At 35.4% G+C, this 27,010-nt stretch overlaps 1 protein-coding gene across 1 annotated transcript in view; it reads right to left on the reverse strand.

Annotated features, from left to right (window-relative positions):
* The window catches only part of ets1 (v-ets avian erythroblastosis virus E26 oncogene homolog 1), a 135,698-nt gene that overhangs the window by 101,329 nt on the left and 7,359 nt on the right, over positions 1-27,010 (reverse strand). The window contains exons 2-3 of the mRNA XM_062060505.1: positions 25,328-25,444; positions 11,537-11,687 (exon numbers count right to left, since the gene is read on the reverse strand). Of these exons, the coding sequence (XP_061916489.1) occupies positions 11,537-11,687; positions 25,328-25,399 (223 nt within the window). The 5' untranslated portion in view covers positions 25,400-25,444. The remainder of the gene's footprint in view (positions 1-11,536; positions 11,688-25,327; positions 25,445-27,010) is intronic.

A 27,010-nucleotide genomic window follows, 5' to 3' on the forward strand; every position in this document is an offset into this window, starting at 1 on the left:
CTCGCCCTGGCAAGGAAAGCCCAGGAACACAGCTGGCACCTCCTCCATGAAACCACCACCATGGCAACACCTCCAAGCAGACTCAAGTCCCGCCACCCATACAATCAGGCCGCACAAGAGATGCTTATTTCCATCCCTGAGGATCTGACAACCAAAGCCTGGCTGGCAGGGAAATGGAAGCAGGAGTGGGAGTCAGCAGGACAGACACGCCTACACCATTACATCCAGGATCCTGGAGGTGGCGTGGAGGGAGAAGATCTACCTCGCCGGCAATGGACCCTCCTGAACCGCCTTCGCACAGGGGTTGGTTGCTTCAAAGCGTCCATGAAGAAGTGGCGCCTAACAGACAGTGCAGCGTGTGAGTGCGGGGAGCCTGAGCAGACTGCCGACCACATCATCACCACCTGTCCCCGGCATAGACCACCTTCAGAGGAGGGCCTCTTCCAAGTGGGACCTGAGACGAGGGAGTGGCTACACGACACGAAGATGGACATTTGAAGACGATACACGAAAGAAGAAGCTAAAGCATTTCAATATTCCATCAACAGGAATTATCATTTAGCAAGTTTGTTCTTTTTTAAATTTTTTTATTAGGAATTTATTGTTGCAAATTTTCAAAATTCTGTCTTTTTATTGCAATTTTAGGAATGTATTTTTGCAAATAGTTTAAAAATGAAAAAATCCTGAGAAAATAGAAACATTTTTCTCTCAAATATTTCTACCTAATTCTTGTAAAAAAAATAAAATAAAATAAAATAAAAAGTTTTAAAAAGGTGTAAAATGGTCCATCAAAATCAATTGTAACTTGGCAAATTAGTTTTTAATAAATTACAAGTACATTAGAAAATGACGGCTATATAGTTGGACATTTAAAAAAATCTAGCTTTTTTCCTGAAATTGATACATTTTTCTTGCACTTTTTAAAACTGTTTCTTTTTACTTTATTTTCTAAAGAAAAAATGAATGAAATATTTATTTAATTTTATTTACTTTAATTTAATCCTGAATTTTTAAATTTAGTTTAAAACAGTGACTTTTTTCTGTAGAATTATGTTGCCACCATTTTTTTTTAACTTTTATTAATACAATCATGATATTTTCCTACTTCATTTTCATTAATTTACGACTTGTTGCTTGCATAATTTTGAGCGTGTTCTAATAAAATTCCGACCTTTTTTCCCCCGGTAAAATTATGACATTATTCTTGCAATTTTCGGAACGTATTCTCGCAACGTTACGATTTTTTCCCCTAGAAAATGTTTGTACTTTATTCTTGTAAAATTCAGAGTTTATCCTGGCAATTTTTTTCTCTCGTAAAACCAGGAGTGTTTTGTAAAATGTTAACAATATTCTTTAAATTCCATTACTTTCCACCATGTTGTATGAAATACTGTACATCATAGGTATAATCATATAACAGCAGTGCCATTGTCCTCCTAAAGATGAACTTTTAGTAAGATACAACTTGCAACAAGTGTGTAGGGGCTAACACCTGTGACCTCTGACCTGCGATAACCCAGTGGAAATGTGGGAGCACGCGCACATTCCTCCGCTGTTGTCTGCGGCTTTTCCGTGTTTCCACTCTTGTTTTGTTTTATTGTTGCAGGAGGGTGGAGGAAGTGTGCGCCGGCCTGATTAGCATCACTGCTTCCTCCTTTCCCATAACCCCTACCGAGACCCCCGCAGGCCCCGCTGTTTACTTGCAGGGATAAAAAATGGGCCTGCGCCCGTGTGGACGTGCACCTCGTTATAGTCCCAAGACCCTCCCTCCGCCCTCGCCGTGTTCCCCCGTAGTTCTCCACTTAGCCTCTTTTCTCCCACCGCCACACATCTTCGCTCCTGTGACTTATCCTTCCTCGCTGCTCAAACGCCATTACGACCCCCCGCACCCCCCCTTTCCAAGTGTCCAGCTGTCAGCTCACATCAAATAAAAAGGAGGCCAATGGTCCCCGAGTGCCAGATCACAGCTGTGTGTACTAAATGGACGTTACACTGAGTGCTAAAGAGTTAATGTGTGTGCGTGTGTGTGTGTGTGTGTGTGTGGGTGCGTGTGTGTGTGTATGTGTGTGTGTGTGTGTGTGTGTGTGCTTTGCTGAATGGGAGGATGCTGTAATGCAATACTCACCAGAGTGCATGGTGGGAATTTAATGAATGAAAATGTGTGTGCGTGTGTGTGTGTGTGTTTTGTTGAGTGTGGGCCTGGATTACAATGACGCACATTCGAATCAAACACAGCAGTGACAGTTTGTACAAGAAACACACACTGTCACATTCTGTCGTGGGAGTGTGTTAGTAAACATGGCCATAGTGTGTGTGTGTGTGCGCGTGTGTGTGTGTGTGTGTCGTGTAACATCTGTATTCTCTCTCATACATTCAACATGTCATTTGGACCACACGCTCTTTTTTGCCTTTAGAAACAACACGTTCTTTCTCATAAGTACAATGTCATACTTTTTTTAAACTTCATTTTCATAAAATGATGACCAGAATGACTTTCTTCTCAAAACATGATTTATGTCAAATCAGGATTCAACTTGTTTTAAATGGCTTTTCCCCACCATACAATTACTTTTTTTTTTTTCATCATAAAATTATAGCAATATTCCAAAACAATTATTTACATTACATTAAATTATGATTTAACACTGGCTTTTTTTTTTAATTTTACTTTTCAATTTTCCATCCATCCATCTATTTTCTACCGCTTATTCCCTTCGGGGTCGCAGGGGGCGCTGGAGCCTATCTCAGCTACAATCGGGCGGAAGGCGGGGTACACCCTGGACAAGTCGCCACCTCATTTTATCATAGCAAATTCAGAGTTTATTTTAATAAAAAAATAAATATTTATGACAATATTTTAGCAAAATAAAATGACTTTATTTTTGGAAATGTTATATTTTTCTTCACACAGTCATCATTTTGCAGACTTTGTTTTCAGATATAGGAAGATGACAATATTTTAGCAAATAATCTGAAAAACAATTCTCTTTTTTTTTTACTTTTAATTTTCTGTCCAAAAGTTTCAAAAAATTGCCAGAAAATTTAATTTTTTCTTATAAAATAGTGACATTTTCATATTTTTTCAGGAGGTTTTCTGTTTCTTTTTATTCCTATTAATTTACAACTTATTTACAATAGCTACAACTTCATCAGATTTGAAAAATAAAAATAACAATTCTAAATTGACTTTATTCTTTTTTTAAATAAAATTATAATTTAACTCTAGCAATTTTACATGTTACTTTATTCTATTTTTACATACTACAATTTTATGATAACACATTTTTGGGTTTATCTTAATAAAAAAAAAGCATGTTTTCACATTGAAATATGACAATATTTTAGCAAAATAAACAGACTTTATTCAGGAAAAATTATCACTTTTTCTCGTGAAAGTGGTCCAACAATTTTTTTTTCTTTTTAATATTTTAATATGAAAAAAAATTCTGTACAGTTTACAAGAACTTTATTCTCATAAAATGACAAATGTATTTTCGTAAAATTCGATATATTTTACTCTAAAATAATGACATTATTGTCATATTTTTTTACTTGGTCGGAAATAAAGAACAATCCAAATACTGATCATATTATTTATTTTTTTAACTTAATTTTTTGTCAGAAAGTTGTCAGTTCATGCTCAAATTGTGTTGAGAAAATTTTAATAAATGTTTTTCATTTTCTTCATAAAATAGTGACATTCTCATATTTCTTAACACATTTATTTTCATGATGTAGTTTAGCAAACTTTATTTATATTTTGTCTCTCATTGGATGATAATATTTTAGCAAAAATATTTCAGAAAAAAATATAACTTTATAGTAAAAATTACAAATATATTTATTGTGAAATTACATATTTTCTACTATAAATACCATGAGGTAGTTAGATTTTTTCAGTCTCAAAAATGATCGTTTTACCATGAATTGTTCCTTAATTCATGCACAATATTTTTGACATTTTCATAAAATGTTGGTATTTCCCCTCATAAATTAATTACATTATTTTTTTTACACTTTTTAAAAAACTTTTGTTCCTATGAAATTACAATTGTGTTAATTAAAAGTAGGATTATTTTCAAGTAGTATATACTTTAATGACCACATGAAGCTGCACATGAGGATGGTTGGGAACGTTCAGGGGTGTTTTATTGTTACGGACGGCCCCTGTCCCGTGTCCTGGACCCTCTAACGTGGAGGAAATGTGCACCAAAAGCAAAAAATGCTGAACATTGTTTTCTGGCTTATTATCAGAGATGAGTCAAGGCCTTGAGACGAAGCCAAAAAGAGGTTTAGCACCGTGTGGACAAGCACTAAATGTCTCCAACAACATCTCCAGGTGGCCTAGAAAGCTCTTTAAACTGTGCTGGTGATAGGATTTAGGAGCAGGATGAGAAAAAAAAAAAAGAAGGGGGGAGGTCATTGCTGGGTCATTTTTTTCCACTTATCAATGTTTATGTCAACGGTTTAGCACTGGGAGCCATGAAGTGAGGCTGCAAAGAAGTGTGTCTGTGGCAACAAAGCAGCAAATCCCATCAAATCCTCGCTCCCTCACACACGACAAACACTCCGACCTCCTCCGCCTCTCTAGAGACCTAACGAGAGGCTTGGGAAAAAGATGGCCGCCCTTTACCCCCTCGTACGATCGCCCTCCCCTTAGCGTCACGTACCTCCTGCGTCCACAGCCGAGGGAGGTGACGGGAGAAAGCGGCCCTCCGCGGCTCCTGTGGAGTACGAAGCGGCCTGACGGCATCAATCACGCGTGAGGACGACAAGAGGCGATGGAAAGAATGTTCGCCTTTAAAATTAAACGAGAAGAAGTAGAAAAGACGGAGGAGACGAGCTGGGAAAACAGGGGCGTTATCGTCAGCATCAGCAACACAACAAGTTTTGTATCACTCGGCCATGTTTTTCCCTAAAGAACAATCCACCATTGTGCTATGCTGCTCTTTTACAACACAACAATGTTTTTTCTTTAGCATTGGTTTTGGAAAAGTCTGAATTTTACCAATAGAATATTTAAAAAACAAAAAAAACAATACAAATGAAGTCAGATAATTATAGAAATAATAAGCCCTAAATATAATTAATGCTAAAAATATACATAAAAAATACAGACATTTATTGTTTAATATTTGTATGTTTAAATATTATAGAGATAAACTTTTATAGGGAAAAACACCAAAACATTTACCAAAAATCTGTCATAATTTCACAATTTTTAGACTAAAGTTTTAGTGAGAGAGAAAAAAGTGATAATTTTACAGAAAATATAGTCATATATTTTCCGAGGACAAAATAATGGCGAAAAAGTTGTGATTTCCTAACACCTAATTTGTAGTTTTAACAAATATATAAGAACAAGAAATGCAATTTTACGAGTAGAGCCAAAATATTAAGAGAAAAAAATATACTTAAAGTTTCAGTAAATCAAGTTTTAAACCACAAATTAATATGAACATTTTACAAAAATATAAATGAGTAATATTACAAAAAAATAACTTATTACGAGGAAAAAAAAATCATGATTTTCCAACAAATAAAGTAATACATTTTCCCAAATGTATTTTCTTTTATATTATGAGAATAAAGTAGTAATTTTACAAGGAAGAACTATGTCAACATTGTCCTCAAATAATGCCAGAAAATAAGAATAAAGCATTTACACGAAAGAACACAAAATTGTACAATAAATTACCATTAAAAGCAATCTTAAACAATACGGTAAAAAAACATTGTAACTAAATGAAAGTTTTCGTAATCAAGTTGCAAAACCCACACATTAAAGTGTACATTTTACGAGAATAAACCTGTAATGTAACTATATAATTTCACAAGGAAGAAGTCTAAATTTTCTGAAAATAATACCAGAATAAAGTGTTTCCATGAAAGCACACATCATTTTACAATAAAGTACCATGAAAAGTCACAATTTTACAAGTCAAAATATTACGATATTGACTTTTTTTTTTAAAGTTGTAATTTTCCATGTATTAAGTTACAACCAACAATTTAAAGGCCTACTGAAACCCACTACTACCGACCACGCAGTCTGATAGTTTATATATCAATGATGAAATCTTAACATTGCAACACATGCCAATACGGCCGGGTTAGATTAGTAAAGTGCAATTTTAAATTTCCCGCAAAATATTCTGCTGAAAACGTCTCGGTATGATGACGTTTGCGCGTGACGTCACGGATTGTGCGGACATATTGGGACACCATTGTGGCCAGCTATTAAGTCGTCTGTTTTCATCGCAAAATTCCACAGTATTCTGGACATCTGTGTTGGTGAATCTTTTGCAATTTGTTTAATGAACAATGAAGACAGCAAAGAAGAAAGCTGTAGGTAGGATCGGTGTATTAGCGATTGGCTGCAGCAACACAACCAGGAGGACTTTGAGTTGGATAGCAGACGCGCTACCGTGAGTACAGCTTTGGCTTCCAAACATTTGATCGCTTGCCCGTACGTGCGTGCCGCTATGTGCATGTCACGTACGTAACTTTGGGGAAATATATGTGCTGTATGAACTTTACGGAGGTGAACGGTACTTTGGGCTGTGGGATTGAGTGTGTTGTGCGGGTGTTTGATTTGTAATGGTGGGTTATATAGACGGGAGGGGGGGGGGGGGGGGGGTTTGTTATGCGGATTAATTTGTGGCATATTAAATATAAGCCTGGTTGTGTTGTGGCTAATAGAGTATATATATGTCTTGTGTTTATTTACTGTTTTAGTCATTCCCAGCTGAATATCAGGTCCCACCCGCCTCTCACAGCATCTTCCCTATCTGAATCGCTTCCACTGCCCTCTAATCCTTCACTCTCACTTTCCTCATTCACAAATCTTTCATCCTCGCTCAAATTAATGGGGTAATCATCACTTTCTCGGTCCGAATCGCTCTTGTTGCTGCTGGCCATGATTGTAAACAATGGGCAGATGCGAGGCGCTACACAACCTGTGACGTCACGCTACTTCCGGTACAGGCAAGGCTTTTTTAAAAGTTGCAAACTTTATCCTCTATGTTCTCTACTAAATCCTTTCAGCAAAAATATGGCAATATCGCGAAATGATCAAGTATGACACATAGAATGGACCTGCTATCCCCGTTTAAATAAGAACATTTCATTTCAGTAGGCCTTTAAAGTGTTTTTACTAGAATAAAGTGATAATATTAATACAATAAAGTAGTACTTTACTAGAAAAGGCACATTTTTGCAGGTAAAGCCAAAATAATACAAGAAACAAAGTCAATTCATTTATAATATTAGGAAAACTAAGTAGTCGTCATAATATAAGAATAAAGCGGTATTTGTACGAGAACGCATTCACAATTTTATGAGTGTTAAACAACATTCAAGTGTATATTTTACTATACTACAGTGGTACAATCCAAGTAAATTCAAGTACAAATATTACAAATACATATATAACATTTAAAAATGAAATACAAATAATACAAGGAAAAAAGTCATGGTCTTACATAAAAATAAAGAGATTTTTCCACAAAATGTGTTAAATATTATGAGAATAATGTAGAACTTTTACAATGTGAATATTAGAATAAAGCACACAAACCTTTTCAAGGGTGTGGTGAACAGCTCAAAATGAAAATGTTTGTACTTTTAATACAGAATCAATTGTAGTATTTTGAGAATACATTTGCTGTTTTATCAGAGAAAGTCTTGAAAATAGAAAAAAACGTACCCAATTTTTCAATATAGCCAAAATATCATCAAAATATTTTCTGCAACTCATGTTGTAACCCTCAATACATTTTTGTTTCATCTGACCACAGAACATTCCTCCAGAACAGGGGTCACCAACACGGTGCCCGCGGGCACCAGGTAGCCCGTAAGGACCAGATGAGTAGCCCGCTGGCCTGTTCTAAAAAGAGCTCAAATAGCAGCACTTACCAGTGAGCTGCCTCTATTTTTTAAATGTTATTTATTTACTAGCAAGCTGGTCTCGCTTTGCTCAACATTTTTACTTCTAAGAGAGACAAAACTCAAATAGAATTTGAAAATCCAAGAAAATATTTAAAAAACTTGGTCTTCACTTGTTTAAATAAATTCATTTATTTTTTTACTTTCCTTCTTATAACTTTCAGAAAGACAATTTTAGAGAAAAAATACAACCTTAAAAATGATTTTAGGATTTTTAAACACATATACCTTTTTACCTTTTAAATTCCTTCATCTTCTTTCCTGACAATTTAAATCAATGTTCAAGTAAATTTATTTTTTATTGTAAAGAATAATAAATACATTTTAATTTAATTCTTCATTTTAGCTTCGGTTTTTTCGACGAAGAATATTTGTGAAATATTTCTTCAAACTTATTATGATTAAAATTCAAAAAAATATTCTGGCAAATCTAAAAAATCTGTAGAATCAAATTTAAATCTTATTTCAAAGTCTTTTGAATTTCTTTTAAAAAAAAAATTCTGGAAAATCTAGAAGAAATGATGTGTCTTTGTTAGAAATATAGCTTGGTCCAATTTGTTATATATTCTAACAAAGTGCAGATTGGATTTTAACCTATTTAAAACATGTCATCAAAATTCTAAAAATTAATCTTAATCAGAAAAAATTACTAATGATGTTCCATAAATTATTTTTTTAATTTTTTCAAAAAGATTCGAATTAGCTAGTTTTTCTCTTCTTTTTTTGGTTGAATTTTGAATTTTAAAGAGTCGAAATTGAAGATAAACTATGTTTCAAAATGTAATTGTCATTTTTTTCGTGTTTTCTCCTCTTTTAAACCGTTCAATTAAGTGTAAATATCATTAATTATTAATAATAACATAGAGTTAAAGGTAAATTGAGCAAATTGGCTATTTCTGGCAATTTATTTAAGTGTGTATCAAACTGGTAGCCCTTCGCATTAATCAGTACCCAAGAAGTAGCTCTTGGTTTCAAAAAGGTTAGTGACCCCTGCTCCAGAAGGTCTTATCTTTGTCCATGTGATGTCAGACGAAACAAAAATTGAGCTGTTTGGCCACAATACCCAGCAACATGTTTGGAGGAGAAAATCCCAAGAACACCACGCCTACCTAGGTTGGGTCTTGGGCGCAGTTGGGTGTTCCAACAGGACAATGACCCCAAACACACGTCAAAAGTGGTAAAGGAATGGCTAAATCAGGCTAGAATGAAGGTTTTAGAATGGCCTTCCCAAAGTCCTGACTTAAACGTGTGGACAATGCTGAAGAAACAAGTCCAGGTCAGAAAACCAACACATTTAGCTGAACTGCACCAATTTTGTCAAGAGGAGTGGTCAAAAATTCAAGCAGAAGCTTGTGGATGGCTACCAAAAGCGCCTCATTGCAGTGAAACTTGCCAAGGGACATGTAACCAAATATTAACATTGCTGTATGTATACTTTTGACCCAGCAGATTTGCTCACATTTTCAGTAGAGCCATAATAAATTCATAAAAGAACCAAACTTCATGAATGTTTTTTGTGACCAACAAGTATGTGCTCCAATCACTCTATCACAACAAAAATAAGTTGTAGAAATGATTGGGAACTCAAGACAGCCATGACATTATGTTTTTTACAAGTGTATGTAAACTTTTGACCACGACTGTAAATGAAGCTTTCAGCACATACACAATGTTGCCAACTCCAGTTATAATTAGATAAAGTATGTGGGCTCTGTACCGAGGATGTCGTTGTGGCTTGTACAGCCCTTTGAGACACTTGTGATTTAGGGCTATATAAATAAACATTGATTGATTGATTGATAAAGACAGGAAAGACATGCCCGCTCGTAAAAGGTGCGTGAAACAGCAACAAACATCAGTAGATGTGAAGTTAAATCATGAAATGCAAACTTACCCGAGCAAAAACAACGCATATTTATCTGGAATAGTCTTCATACCAATTTACTTGACCCAGCCACACACAAAGAAGTTGTAGACCTCCATGATTTTCCAAGTTTTCATCTGTTTTGTTGTGTAAAATGATGTCTGGGCACATGACAGATGTATAATCTTTTTTTGATCAAGTATAGAGGTCTATTCCATTGCATAGTTACATTCTTTGCTGGTATCTGCTTTTAATGGCAATATCTTGGCCCCTTAGAGAGTTTGCAGTCTGTTTGCTGCACAGTAGCCATGTTGGTTTGGTGGCCCACCACTTTGTTTATTTCTGTTCAAAAGTCACATGTCCGAGTACAACTTATACTTAATTTTTTTTATAAATGTATCTCATTTTATTTTATTTTATTTGATCCAGGTTGTACCCCGCCTTCTGCCCGAGTGCAGCTGGGATAGACTCAAGCACCCCCGCGGCCCCGAGAGGGACCAGTGGTAGAAAATGGATGGATGTATTTATCAAAAGTAAAACAAAGCTGTATTAAAGAAATACATAATTAAAATATTACTACTAGAAGCTATAGTCCTCCCTATGGCTTAAGGACCTCATGTTTTTTTTAGAATTAGAGACAATTAAATATAATCTGAGGGGTACACCAAAACAATTAGACTTGACCTGGGGCTGTATGATGAGTTACATTGCTGCAATAAAGACACTAAAGGATAAATATTCAATGTTGACAATGAACTTTTCCACTTACCTCAACTCTTTTTTTGTTTGTTTTTATTCAGTGACACTTCTCTGTATGTTTGTGATTTGTTTTTTTTTAAACTTTTTTTTCTTTTAGTCGGTTCGTGTGATTCTCCATCTGCTTGTGGTGAAGACGAAGGCAGTGCATTGCTACCCACTATGACTGAAATGTAAGATGGGGTGTGTTTTTTTTATTTTATTATTTTGTAATATTTTAATTTTTTGTAGAATTTTTATTTATTTAGTAATTTTTTTTTATTTTTGTTTTTATTTTAAAAAAAAGTGTCTGTTTTCTCAGTACCTGTATTATGATTTCCCTATCAAATAATACTATTTATTATAATAACCAAATCCCTTAATAATAATTAATATTACATTAATAAATAAATACTACATTATTGATAAAAACTAATAATCAAAATAGGTTTTCTTTTATAAGAAGTTGTAACATAAATCATTAAAAGTAACAACGAATGTTTTTAGTTTTTATAAAATGAAAATATTTGTTGTGTATTTTTGAAATAAGAAATACATTCAATCAATCAATCAAAGTTTATTTATATAGCCCTAAATCACAAGTGTCTCAAAGGGCCGCACAAGCCACAACGACATCCTCGGCTCAGATCCCACATCAGGGCAAGGAAAAACTCAACACAATGAGAAACCTTGGAGGGGACCCACAACCCCCCCTGGGCGACCGGTGCAATGGACATTAAAATATTACTTACATTGCAAATATTAGTTTTTATTTTCAAAAGTAAAAAAACATTTTTTTTAAATTACTGTATTTTCCCATGTTGGTATGAATAACTGTCAAAAAAATTTATATTCACCTAAATGTCCCATTGAACGACGCATCAATGTTGAAATATTAGTCATTCATGTATTATGCATGAGTTGGATATTTTGGGACTTGGCTTAATTTGGTGATGGTCCATAGAAGGACATTGGATGAACATGTCCTACCTGTGGGACACATGTCACGTCCATTGGGGACCTCCTGCAGGGGCACATGTTGGGGGTAGAGCGGCTGTGAGGGGCAGAAGTGTTGCTGCTGAGGGTGGACAACAGCCGGAAGATGAAACTGAGGACGGACGGTGACTCCCCCGCTCTGCTTCTGTGGACAAACAAAACAGAACCATTATTTACTGCGTTGTTTCTGCCTCGGCTAAGTATGACGCTTTATCTTTTTTTGCTGTGTTGTTTTATTTTGCAGCTTATCTCAGAAATGCGACTGGGGAGGGGGGGGGTATGAATTTTGCTGGATATAAGAGATAGCGGTGTGTTAATTTTTAGCATATCTAAACGTGCACTGGTCAACAAGTCTCAGTAGATATTGTTGAGGGACTTCTGTTGGAAAGGAAAAACACATTTTGTCACAAAGTAACTAATTAAAGTATCCCAGCTGTGTGTTATACGACATCATTCTACACTGACTGACCATCTGATAAGCACAGCAGCGTTTATCAGTAGCCGGCCAGCTTTTTAGAGCACAAACAAGAAACGGCGATGTTGGGGGATTTATGCGAGCCTTTATGGGTATGAGAGTGAGACGAGATTTATCTTCTATCAGTCCAGAGAGCGAGCGAAGAAAGTGAGAATGCATGAAGGAGCAACGTGATGATGGACGGATTGGAGAGAGGAGAGAAACCATAGTAGTGGCGCCACACGACTATTTGACATACATAGGCTGGAAAAAGGTGGAATATTCAAATATTCAGTTTCACAATTAAAAAAGTAAGTTAAGTGTGTTAAAATACGTATGTGTGTGTTAAACTGACTGACTGACGTACTCCAGCAGCAACAAAAGTCAATAAAAAAGCAAAACAAACTTACTGTATGTTCCAAAACTAAACTAAACAAGACAAAGAAAAAGAAAAAGACAAACAACATGACAATTTGGGCCTACAACATTTGGGATTGTTCCGTTTAAAAAAAAAATAAAGAGAAAAAGAAACAAAAAACTATATGAATGACGTTCAAAACATATATTTTGTTTATTATTCTTATGTTGAAATATTATAAGGATAAAACTGTAGAGGAAAACAATCTAAAAAAAAAAAAATCTAAAAAAAAATCTGTCATAATTGTAGAGTTTTTTCGACTGAATTTGAAAATATCCCAAGAAAAAAAAATCATTGTTTTTGTGAGAAAAAAATAATTTTACACAAAAAAATGTACCGTATTTTTCGGACTTATACATGTTTTTTTTCCTTCTTTATTATGCATTTTCGGCAGGTGCGCCTTATACTCCGGTGCGACTTATACTCCGAAAAATACGGTATATATATTTCCCTATTATAAAGAATAATGTGCAAAGGTTTTGTGGCATTCACACAATAAAGTAGTGATTTCCACACACTTTTTTACGAATGTATATACGAAAGACAGATGTGATCTTTTTACGAATAAAGCCAAAATATTAAGAAAAAAAAACATTGTAATTTTTGTGTGTGCGTGTGTGTGTGTGTGTGTGTGTGTGTGTGTGTGTGTGTGTGTGTGTGTGTGTGTGTGTGTGTGTGTGTGTGTGTGTGTGTGTGTGAGAATACGGTTACTTGCAACCCACAAATTAAAGTGTACATTTTACAAAAATAAAGTGGTAATATTACAACACTGAATTACTACCTTTACAAAAAAAAGAGCACAATTTTACTAATAAATTTAAAATATTACGAGAAAAAAATATCTTATTTTTTACAACAGTAAATATGTTATATTACGAAAATAAAGTTGTAGTTTTACCAGGAATAACAAGTCTTAATTTCAAAATGTCATGTCATAATATAAGAATAAAGCGGTAAAAACACACCAAAAAATCACTCAAAAGTCAAAGTACAATCTTAAATACCGTAATTTACAGACTATAAGCAGCTACTTTTTTGCTATACTTTGAACCTAGCGGCATTTAAAACGGTGAAAGTAATTTATGTATTTTCCTTGGCTGACAGCCATAATACAAATAGCTCTAAAAAAGACAAAACAATCAAAGACACTTAAATTGTGCTTTATTGTTTGAGCTTTGGCGCCATCTTTTGGACAAGTTTGCTCACTGCAGGTGCTGCAGTGCCCTTCTGTTTAGACTTGAGCTTTCAACCGGAAGTACAATTGCAGTTTTTTCCTCTAGCCGTATATAGCGTTCCTACATCCTTCACTCCGAGCAACATTTCTAAATTTTCCAATATAACTAAATCTATTAATACTTACTAAAACATCTCATGTGTGATGTCTGTAGGAGTGTTTTCTTGCACATGTGTACGTTCGATTGTAATGTAATGAAACTAGTGTTGTTAGTATTAGCTAATATGCTCACACGTTTACAAGTGTCTGTGTTAGTATTATTAACTTACAATGGCATTCTTTGTGTATTGTTTAGTAAATTCACCAAAACTTCACCGTTTAGTTATTGAGTCTGTTTCTCTGATTGGACAGCTAGCTTCCGCAGCCAGTGGGTCCATGACGATGACTTCTGTTTTGTTTGATTATCCATTTTACTGCCGTGTTACAGGCACTGTTTGAGTTTGAGTTTGAGTTTATTTCGAACATGCAAGCATACAACATGATACATCACAATTTCCAGTTTCTTTTCAACATGTTCGAAAAGGAGTAGGAAGAAGCAGAGCTTATTTAATCCTACCCCTTTTCTTTACATAACAGTTGCAAAACTTTTTGTTCACTTCCTGTTCACAATTTTTTCACAATAAACTCCATAAGTAATCACAATAAAAATAAATAAATAAATAAATAATAGTAAGAATTTAATAATAATAATTGGTGAAGTAAGTCATATTTCATATGATGAGATAAGTAAGATTACTTTAAGTATGAATGAATGGATGGATGAAATAAATTGAGAATGTTTGTCATGGTTCTTCTTCTTTGTACTTTGTAAACACTTTAAGTTTGAAGAGTTTCTTGAAGTGCATCATATTAGTACATTGTTTGATTGCTTTGCTTAATCCATTCCATAATTTCATTCCACATACTGATATACTGAAGGTCTTAAGTGTTGTACGTGCAAACAAATGTTTTAAATTACGTTTTTCTCTAAGATTATATTTCTCCTCTTTTTTTGAGAAGAATTGTTGTATATTCTTGGGTAGCAGGTTATAGTTTGCTTTGTGCATAATTTTAGCTGTTTGCAAATTCACTATGTCGTGGAATTTCAGTATTTTTGATTCAATAAATAAAGGGTTTGTATGTTCTCTATATCCAACATTATGTATTATTCTAACTGATCTTTTTTGTAACACCGTTAATGAATGAAGTGTACTTTTGTAATTATTTCCCCATATTTCTACACAGTAGCTCAGATATGGTAACACTAGTGAGCAGTAGAGAATATGAAGGGATTTTTGGTCTAGAACATGTTTTGCTTTATTCATTATTGACGTGTTTCTTGCAACTTTATGTTGTATATTTTTTACGTGAGATTTCCAGTTCAATTTATCATCAATCATTATACCTAGCAATTTGGTTTCGTTTACTCTTTCAATTTCTATTCCGTCTATTTGTATTTGTGTTTGACTTTCTCTTCTACTGTTACCAAATAGCATTATTTTAGTTTTACTAAGATTCAACGATAGTCTGTTTTTGTCAAACCATCTTTTTAATTTGTTAATTTCTTCTGTTATTATTTGTATTATCTCCTGTGTGTTCTCTCCTGAACAAAACGCTGTTGTATCATCCGCAAATAATACTAACTTTAAATATTTTGTAACTTTACAAATGTCATTTATATAGAGATTGAATAATTTAGGTCCCAGTATTGATCCCTGAGGTACACCACAGGATATATTTAGCGTTGTAGACGTGTGTTCGCCTAGCTTCACGTATTGTTTCCTGTTCGTTAGATAACTTCTTATCCAGTTTAAGACTAACCCTCTGATGCCATATCGTTCTAGTTTTTTGATTAAAATATTGTGATTAATTGTGTCAAATGCTTTAGTTAGATCCATAAAAACCGCTGCCGCACATTTTTTACTATCTATTGCATTGGTAATTTCTTCTGTAATTTCAATTAAAGCCATTGAAGTTGAAACATTAGCTCTGTATCCATATTGGTTCTCTTCGAGTATTCTATTTTTATTTATGAAACTTTCTAATCTGTTACTGAACAGTTTTTCAATGATTTTAGAAAATTGTGGAGGTAGAGAAACAGATCTATAATTTGTAAATTGATGTTTGTCTCCAGTCTTATAAATTGGTGCAACTTTAGCTATTTTCATTTTGTTTGGAAATGTACCTGTTTGAAATGATAGGTTACTAATATACATTAATGGTCCTGAGACCTCTTCAATAACCTTTTTTATCGTTTCCATATCAATTCCGTTACAATCAGTTGAAGTCTTAGATTTACATTTTTTCACGATTGTAACTATTTCCTCCTGTGTCACATTACTGAGGAACATGGAGTTGGGATTTCGCTCTATGGTATCATTATAGTCCTCAATTGGAACTGGGTCTGGAATCCTTTCTTCCAATTTTGGTCCAATATTTACAAAATAATTATTGAAGCTTTCAACTACTTCCTTTATGTTGTCATTTTTTTAATTTTCATCTAAGAAGTATTGAGGGTAGTCCCTCTTAGTTCCATTTTTAATAATGCTATTGAGGATGCCCCATGTTGCTCTCATATTATTTTTGTTCCTGTCCAATAATTCACTGTAATATTCTTTTCTACATGATCGTAGTATTTCTGTTAACTTGTTTTTATACTTTTTGTACTTAATTTCTGCCTCTATAGTTCTTTGTGCTATAAATTTTCTATATAGTGTATTCTTCTTCTTACAAGCATTTTTTAATCCTTTTGTCATCCATGGTTGATTATTCTTTCTCTGCTTGTTACTGAGTTGTATCCATGGACAATATTTGTCATAAAGTATTATGAACTTGTTTAAGAAATGTTCATATGCTTCATCAACCTCTTTTTCATTATACACATTGTCCCAAACTTGCTTTTGTAGCTCAATTTTGAAGGCAGTCATCCTCTTCTCTGTGCATAGTCTTCGAAATGTCCTTTTGTCTTCCATGTTCTTCTTGTAGTTTCCATCATATATTGTAAAAACTGGCAGATGATCACTAACGTCGCTTATAAGTAGATCACTTGTAGTGTTATTATCAAAATCATTGGTAAAAATATTATCAATAAGCGTGATTCTGCTTGGCTTTGTGATTTTAGGATATAGACTGATGCTGTACATTGTATCAATGAAGTCATCAATAGACTTTTGCTTGTTGGGGTTCAATAAGTCAATATTAAAGTCACCACATAAGAACATTATTCTTTGACCATTGTCCATGTAAGTTGCCTTGATCCATTCTTCAAATGTTTCTATACTTGACTTAGGTGATCTATATATACAACTGATGAATATGTTTTTGCTTTTTTCCTGACATATTTCAATGGTTATACATTCTAAGATATTATCTATGGCAAATGACATGTTTTTTACCACTTTGTAGTTCAGGTTCTTCATCACGTACACAGCTACTCCTCCTCCATTTTTGTTGGTTCTGTTGATGTAGTTTAGTTCATATCCCTCCAGATCAAAATCTATTCCTTTTTTATCATCAATCCATGTTTCTGTGACAGCAATCACTTTGAAGGGTTCGTTGATGTGTTCCAAAAAGTTCTTAATGTTGTTGTAATTTGCATACAAGCTTCTACTATTAAAATGAATAATTGACAATTTGTTATCACATTCAATGTTGCTATTATATTGATCATCTGTATAATAAAAACAACTATTACTGATGTGGGAGAAAAAATGTGTATCTGGATCTATATCATTTTCCAAATCCTGGTTTTTGTGATCTTTGTTGCAGAAATTTTTTAGTTCCATATTTTCTTGTTCAACAAACTTTGATGTTGTTTCAATAATCTCTATAAGTGTAGGTGGATGCAATTGTGAATCTAGGTCCTCTTGTTTAGTCGTCCCTTGGAACATAGTAGTGCCGATGCTGAATTTAGGTGCTTGTTTTCTGTCAGAGTCCATTATCATCGTTGTTGTGGTAGCTGTGTAAACTTAAAAAATTGTCCAGGTCCTTGATGTCATGGACAACAATTACTCTTGCTTCTGGACTTCCATTCAGCTTGATGTAGATTTTACAGTTGGCGCTCCAAGTTCCCTGGATTTTTCCCTGCCTTCTCAAGTCGCGTGCTTTCTTGGCGATTCCAGCATTACGTTTTGTGAGATGCTCATTCATGTACACATTTGTTCCCTTCAGCTTCTTTCCCTGTCTCAGCAATGCCATTTTAGATTTTCTGTTTACGAGTTTCACGAGCACGACTGGAGTAGCGTTGTTGTTTCTTCCGTTCAGTGGGATGCATGTTTCGATGGTATTAATGTCAATTTCAATTTCTTTTGATTGCAGAAAGTTGACCACTTGCTGTTCTGCTGAGACCATATCCATTTCATCTGGTTCACCTTCATTATTCACAGCTTTCGCATAAGATCTTGGTTTAATTCGGTGCCCTGTCACAATGATGTCATTCATTCGTTTATCCTGATCCATTTCATCTATGATGTTGCTCAGCATGTTGTTGTCTTCTTGAAGGATCTTCATTTGTTTGCTCATTTCAGTGGCTTCTTTATTTCTGGAGTTGTTCTCTTTTTTCATTTCTTTAATTTCTTCTTTCATTTCTTTCATATCCTCTTTCCATCCATCCATCAATTCTTCCAATTTTTCTATCATTTCTTCTTTAAATTCCTGGAGTATTTTTTGTAGTATCCCTTCTTGAATCCCATCATGTCCTGTGCCCAGCTTCAAATCAGTCTTTCCAGTCAACCCTTTAACTTTTGGCATCGCGGCAGTCATTGACGTCAGCGCCTCTTATGTCTTAAGGGCAGTTACTTCTTTAGCGACTTGCGGCACTTTTAACTTGTTTTTTCAACAATTTCGTACCTTGCGCCGTTCAGAGATCCATTTGAGGTGTCAGCCTGTCAACTTATATCACTCTGCGACGTCGGGATCACTTTAAAACCGCTGTAAACTCGCCGTAACTTTTGGTTGCTAGGCAACCGCTTTGAACTGCGGGAGGCGCCTTTGGCTTGAGGCTAACGGCTCTTCCACTCGCCTTATTTCAGCGTATCAGTGCCTCTCAACTGACCAAAATCAGATCGAAGATGCCAGGTGACTCTCCTGTGGCTGTGATCGCAAATCAGTGGTCAAAATCTTCAGACTTAACAAAAACTCCGGTAGCAGAAGCGGAGCTTTTTTTCTTTGCGTCCTTTCTCATTGACAGGAAGTGACGTTTGGAGACAATTAAGATAATCTCTCTGTGTGAATAATAATTATTTCACAAAGTATGCTAATATGTTGGGAAAAGATTCTGCAAATTTAGTGGGTGTGGCTTATATACGCTCTATAGTTCGGAAAATGTGTCACATTTAGTTACTGTCCTGAAACTACAAAAAAAGAACAACAGACAAACAAACTGAAGCATTGGGCCTGAAATTACAAAGACATCTAAAAAACTATATATATATATATATATATATATATATATATATATATATATATATATATATATATATATATATATATATATATATATATATATACATCCATTTTCTACCGCTTATTCCCTTTGGGGCCGCTGAAGCCTATCTCAGCTACAATCGGGGTACACCCTGGACAAGTCGCCACCTCATCGCAGGGCCAACACAGATAGACAGACAACATTCACACTCACATTCACACACTAGGGCCAATTTAGTGTTGCCAATCAACTTATCCCCAGGTGCATGTCATATAAATATATATATATATATATATATATATATATATATATATATATATATATATATATATATATATATATATGTATAAAAATATATACGTACATATATATGTATATACTGTATAGTGGTGGGCCGTCAGGGCCAGCAAGGCCTTCTCTGCTGGCCTAACATAACCAGAAATCATGATAATAAATAAAGATAAAAGTAATTACTTTCCCTAAATATCTAAAACTATTCATATTCTCTTCATGTCATATTGTGCTCCTTCCAGTGCTGTTGTTTTTAGTTTAGAGTTTGTATCCAATCAGAATTCAGCTATCTTATGTTGCCGTGCTGTACGAAATCTGCCCGGAGCGTTAAAGGCCTACTGAAAGCCACTACTACCGACCACGCAGTCTGATAGTTTATATATCAATGATGAAATCTTAACATTGCAACACATGCCAATACGGCCGGGTTAACTTATAAAGTGACATTTAAAACTTCCCGGGAAATATCCGGCTGAAACGTCGCGGTATGATGATGTATGCGCGTGACAAAGTCAGAGTAACGGAAGTTATGGTACCCGTAGAATCCTATACAAAAAGCTCTGTTTTCATTTCATAATTCCACAGTATTCTGGACATCTTTTGCAATTTGTTTAATGAACGATGAAGGCTGCAAAGAAGACAGTTGTAGGTGGGATTGGTGTATTAGCAGCGGACTACAGCAACACAACCAGGAGGACTTTGTTGGAGCGCTAGCCGCGCTAGCCGCGCTAGCCGCGCTAGCCGCGCTAGCCGCCGACCTCACCTTGACTTCCTACGTCTCCGGGCCGCCAAACGCATCAGGTGAAGTCCTTCGTCCTTCTGCCGATCGCTGGAACGCAGGTGAGCACGGGTGTTGATGAGTAGATGAGGGCTGGCTGGCGTAGGTGGAGAGCTAATGTTTTAACATAGCTCTGTGAGGTCCCGTTGCTAAGTTGCTAAGTTAGCTTCAATGGCGTCGTTAGCACAGCATTGTTAACCTTCGCCAGCCTGGAAAGCATTAACCGTGTATTTACATGTCCACGGTTTAATAGTATTGTTGATTTTCTATCTATCCTTCCAGTCAGGGGTTTATTATTTTGTTTCTATATGCAGTTAAAGCACGATGCTATCACGTTAGCTCGTAGCTAAAGCATTTCGCCGATGTATTGTCGTGGAGATAAAAGGCACTGAATGTCCATTTCGCGTTCTCGACTCTCATTTTCAAGAGGATATAGTATCCGAGGTGGTTTAAAATACAAATCCGTGATCCACAATAAAAAAAGGAGAGTGTGGAATCCAATGAGCCAGCTTGTACCTAAGTTACGGTCAGAGCGAAAAAAGATACGTCCATCACTGTCTCTCAAGTCATTCACTGTAACGTTCCTCATCTACGAATCTTTCATCCTCGCTCAAATTAATGGGGTAATCATCACTTTCTCGGTCCGAATCTCTCTCGCTCCATTGTAAACAATGGGGAATTGTGAGGAATACTAGCTCCTGTGACGTCACGCTACTTCCGGTACAGGCAAGGCTTTTTTTATCAGCGAGCAAAAGTTGCGAACTTTATCGTCGATTTTCTCTACTAAATCCTTTCAGTAAAAATATGGCAATATCGCGAAATGATCAAGTATGACACATAGAATGGATCTGCTATTCCCGTTTAAATAAAAAAAAATCATTTCAGTAGGCCTTTAAGAATCAATCATGCGGGCATCTGTGCACTGTAAGTGAACGGACACATACAGTTAATAGAGGATTGCGATAGCCAATCAGAGCACAAGTTGTTGTCAGTAAGACCTTCTAGCTGGCCTAACGCAGTGATTGGATACTCACTTGGGGAGTCCCAAGTGAGTATCCAATCACAAGTTGCAAAAACAGGAAGTGGCACCGGAACCATACGAGCCACAGAAAACTCACCAGTACGATAACCATGAAGGTAAAGTTTTTGTCTCACACCTAGTAATCGGCTGTGGACAGACGAAGCCAAGCAATGCAGGTTTAGCGAGCGGTACACGCTCCCGCGAAGAAAATACATTTTTGGCAGACAATCACATTTTGGCACAACACCGGCGGCGAAATGGTCTGCCCGCCACTTTCCCACGGATCAACCGACTATTACGGTACCACTGGCTTATACGGCGTCGGATGGGTGCTACAAATTGTTCAAATATTTTATTTCTTAATTTTTTCATGTTTCATTTGTTTTAAATAATTATTTTAATTTTGACAGTACTAAATAAGATATGTTTTAATTGCTGAAGCGGGTTTATTGAAAGTTAAATGCGGCGAAAAATAGACCCTTTTGTACACTGTTGAGGGGCTTCAATGAACAGTTGCGTGCAAGTGTGTTTCTGTATAGTATCTCCAGCCGTGTCCATGTGGTGACGTCAATTACGGTATTTTGAGAGGAGATCACTGAGGGCCTAGGTGAAAAATGCACAGCCCGCCACTGATATACATACATGCATAATATATATATATATATATATATATATATATATATATATATATATATATATATATATATATATATATATATATATATATATATATATATATATGTATATATATATATATATATATATATATATATATATATATATATATATATATATATATATATATATATATATATATATATATATATATATATATATATATATATACACTACCGTTGGGGTCACCCAAACAATTTTGTGGAATAGCCTTCATTTCTAAGAACAAGAATAGACTGTCGAGTTTCAGATGAAAGTTCTCTTTTTCTGGCCATTTTGAGCGTTTAATTGACCCCACAAATGTGATGCTCCAGAAACTCAATCTGCTCAAAGGAAGGTCAGTTTTGTAGCTTCTGTAATGAGCTAAACTGTTTTCAGATGTGTGAACATGATTGCACAAGGGTTTTCTAATAATCAATTAGCCTTCTGAGCCAATGAGCATTGTACCATTAGAACACTGGAGTGATAGTTTCTGGAAATGGGCCTCTATACACCTATGTAGATATTGCACCAAAAACCAGACATTTGCAGCTAGAATAGTCATTTACCACATTAGCAATGTATAGAGTGTATTTCTTTAAAGTTAAGACTAGTTTAAAGTTATCTTCATTGAAAAGTACAGTGCTTTTCCTTCAAAAATAAGGACATTTCAATGTGACCCCAAACTTTTGAACGGTATATATATATATATATATATATATATATATATATATATATATATATATATATATATATATATATATATATATATATATATATATATATATACACAAACCCTGTTTCCATATGAGTTGGGAAATTGGGTTAGATGTAAATATAAACGGAATACAATGATTTGCAAATCATTTTCAACCCATATTCTGTTGAATATGCTACAAAGACAACATATTTGGTGTTCAAACTGACAAACATTTTTTTTTGCAAATAATCATTAACTTTAGAATTTGATGCCAGCAACACGTGACAAAGAAGTTGGGAAAGGTGGCAATAAATACTGATAAAGTTGAGGAACATCCCACAGGTGAACAGGCAAATTGGGAACAGGTGGGTGCCATGATTGGGTATAAAAGTAGATTCCATGAAATGCTCAGTCATTCACAAACAAGGATGGGGCGAGGGTCACCACTTTGTCAACAAATGCGTGAGCAAATTGTTGAACAGTTTAAGAAAAACCTTTCTCAACCAGCTATTGCAAGGAATTTAGGGATTTCACCATCTACGGTCCGTAATATCATCAAAGGGTTCAGAGAATCTGGAGAAATCACTGCACGTAAGCAGCTAAGATCCCTCAGGCTGTACTGCTTCAAAAAGTGTGTAAAGGATATCACCACATGGGCTCAGGAACACTTCAGAAACCCACTGTCAGTAACTACAGTTGGTCGCTACATCTGTAAGTGCAAGTTAAAACTCTCCTATGCAAGGCGAAAACCGTTTATCAACAACACCCAGAAACGCCGTCAGCTTCGCTGGGCCTGAGCTCATCAAAGATGGACTGATACAAAGTGGAAAAGTGTTCTGTGGTCTGACTAGTCCACATTTCAAATTGTTTTTGGAAACTGTGGACGTCGTGTCCTCCGGACCAAAGAGGAAAAGAACCATCCGGATTGTTATAGGCGCAAAGTTGAAAAGCCAGCATCTGTGATGCTATGGGGGTGTATTAGTGCCCAAGACATGGGTAACTTACACATCTGTGTAGGCGCCATTAATGCTGAAAGGTACATACAGGTTTTGGAGCAACATATGTTGCCATCCAAGCAACGTTACCATGGACGCCCCTGCTTATTTCAGCAAGACAATGCCAAGCCCAGTGTTACATCAACGTGGCTTCATAGTAAAAGAGTGCGGGTACTAGACTGGCCTGCCTGTAGTCCAGACCTGTCTCCCATTGAAAATGTGTGACGCATTATGAAGCCCAAAATACCACAACGGAGACCCCCGGACTGTTGAACAACTTAAGCTGTACATCAAGCATGGGAAAGAATTGCAAAAAAAAATAAAGTTTATGAGTTTGAACATCAAATATCTTGTCTTTGTAGTGCATTCAATTGAATATGGGTTGAAAAGGATTTGCAAATCATTGTATTCCGTTTATATTTACATCTAACACAATTTCCCAACTCATATGGAAACGGGGTTTGCACACATATATATATATATATATGTATACATATATGTACATACATATACATATATGTACATACATATACATATATATACATACATATATATGTATATACATATACAGTATATACATACATATATATGTATATATATATATATACATATATATATACTGTATATATACATATATATATATATATATATATATATATATATATATATATATATATATATATATATATATATATATATATATATATATATATATATATATATTCATATATATATATACATATACATATATATATATATATATATATATTTATATATATATATATATATATATATATATATATATATTCATTCATATATATATATATATATATATATATATATATATATATATATATATATATATATATATATATATATATATATATACACACATATATATATATATATTTTTTATTTATTTTTTTTTTTTTTTATTTTTTATTTTTTTTATCCATTCATTTTATTTTATTTTTAAGTGTGGTCCTCGGGCCTTTTTCGGTCTTAATCTTGTTTTTGCATTGGCCTCGGCATGTTCTAAAACTTAAATAAATTGATCATTAATGAAATATAATATTAGATATTACACTAGTAAGCTTGAGCTATAACTCAAAGTTAAGATGTTTTGTTCGGCTAGCTCAGCATATATTGACCTACATTGGATTAGCATCTTTAAAGTACAACATGTTTGGATGGAAAAACCGTCTGACTTGATGTCTAAGTATATAAACATGTACAACTGTGTTGTTTGTTAAGTCGGTACTACAAAAACATGGCGGAATAAGTTTGCCTCACCTTTTGACCACATCCGCCCTGGCGTACCAGCGTCTCAATTCCAAAGCCGAGCCCCGCCACCTGGGCCAATTAGGAGCGGCGGCACTGCAACCTTCCATGTTTTGTATCAGGTTGTCATTAGCATATAACCTCCGCCTCTTATCCTAATGCGCTGCAGCTCTGCATACAAATGTGCGCATTTGTCTTGCTGCTCTCTGGCCTTCACCTTTCCAACGCTCACCTGACAGGAATCCCAATGTTCCCCGCTTCCTCCCGCTCTGTTGTTCGGGAACAATTTGTTTGGCGGCGACTGTGTTAGGACCGCTTAGTGCGATGTCTCCGAGCGCCGCCTGTTAGCCTGTTTGGCTTGTGCAAAAGGTCATAAGGCCGACGAAGGAAATTGGTCAACGTTTGCTGGATGAAATGGTGAGGACAGTGAACGCAACACACACACAAAAATGGAGGTGATGGATTCCAGAGTTGCAATATCTCTGGGCAGCGTGGTGGGTCGGTCGTCTGAGGTGATTTACGAGGGGGAGAGAGTCGGGAGCGGGGGTGTCTTACCGTCGCGCCCAGACGGTCACAGGGGTGAAGGGCCGGATAGGAAGAAACTGGATCCATGTAGTAAGTCATCATGGCCGCTGCGGACAGCAGAAGCTGGGCCTGCTGAAGGGATCAACACTGCAACACATGAGGCCGGCCATCAATCACACGCTGTTTACACTCTGTTTTACGTGTGTGTGTGTGTGTGTGTGTGTGTGTGTGTGTGTGTGTGTGTGTGTGTGTGTGTGTGTGTGTGTGTGTGTGTGTGTGTGTGTGTGTGTGTGTGTGTGTGTGTGTGTGTGTGTGTGTGTGTGTGTGTGTGTGTGTGTGTGTGTGTGTGTGTGTGTGTGTGTGTGTGTGTGTGTGTGTGTGTGTGTGTGTGTGTGTGTGTGTGTGTGTGTGTGTGTGTGTGTGTGTGTGTGTGAGCATTTGCGAGCGATGGGATCTGGGAGAGGAACACATGTTGTGTTAAAATGTCCAATCTGAAGAAAGTTTCATCTGGACATTAGTAGTGTAGTGCTTCACGAGGCTGCGCCACATGGAAAGAACACAATCCCTCCCTCTCACCAGTTCTCAACGACAACCGCAAAGAACGGGAATCAACTCGTGAAGCGATTCGGAATCAATTGTGTATATTATTTGGTACTCAAAAAAAAAAAAAAAAAAAAAAATCAGGGCACAAATTCGATTTACCCAAAGAAAAATAGGGGGACATAAGTTAATGTGTTCCAGGGTCAAAATATTGCCAACATCAAACCAGTGAAGTTTTGAGTAACATTTTTAAAATATTCAATGTAAAGGAACTGCAAAATTCATCCACCCATGTTCTTCTGCTTATCCGAGGTCTGGATGCGGGGGCAGCAGCTTAAGCAGAGAAACCCAGACTTCCCTTTCCCAACTGCAAAATAAACTAGCTTATTTATAACTAGGGCTGCAACAACTAATCGATTAAATCGATTAAAATCGATTATATAAAAATAGTTGGCGATTAATTTAGTCATTGATTCGCTGCATGCGCAGAGGCTACTTTTTTATTTTTATTTCTATAAACCTTTATTTATGAACTGCAACATTTACAAACAGCTGAGAAACAATAATCAAAATAAGTATGGTGCCAGTATTGTTTATTGTTTATTGAATGGATCTCCATTAGCTGACGCCAAGGCGACTGCTAGTCTGGTATGGTGCCAGTATGCTGTTTTTTTTCTCAATAAAATACTGGAAAGAATATAAATGTAGTTTGTCTCGTTTATCCGATTATTAATCGATTAATCAAAGTAATAATCGACAGATTAATCGATTATCAAATTAGTTGTTAGTTGCAGCCCTATTTATAACAGTAAAATATATTATATATATATATATATATATATATATATATATATATATATATATATATATATATATATATATATATATATATATATATATATATATATATATATGTACCAGTGGCGTGCAGTCACTAGAGGCAGGGGAGGCACGGCCCCTGCCATCATGGAAAGAAAAAAAAAAGGAAAAAGGAAAAAAAATAATTAAATTGTTATATGTATCCAGTGATTATACTAGTTATTTTCCATTTAACTTCACCAGTTTTAGATTATTTTTATTTTTATTTTCACATTTGCCGTTCAAATACTGAGAAGAGACGGTGCGGTGATGAGGCACTGCGTTGTGCCTCAACATGGATTGTGCGCAATGACT

Source organism: Entelurus aequoreus, linkage group LG10, assembly GCF_033978785.1.
Source record: "Entelurus aequoreus isolate RoL-2023_Sb linkage group LG10, RoL_Eaeq_v1.1, whole genome shotgun sequence".
Classification (NCBI taxonomy): domain Eukaryota; kingdom Metazoa; phylum Chordata; class Actinopteri; order Syngnathiformes; family Syngnathidae; genus Entelurus; species Entelurus aequoreus.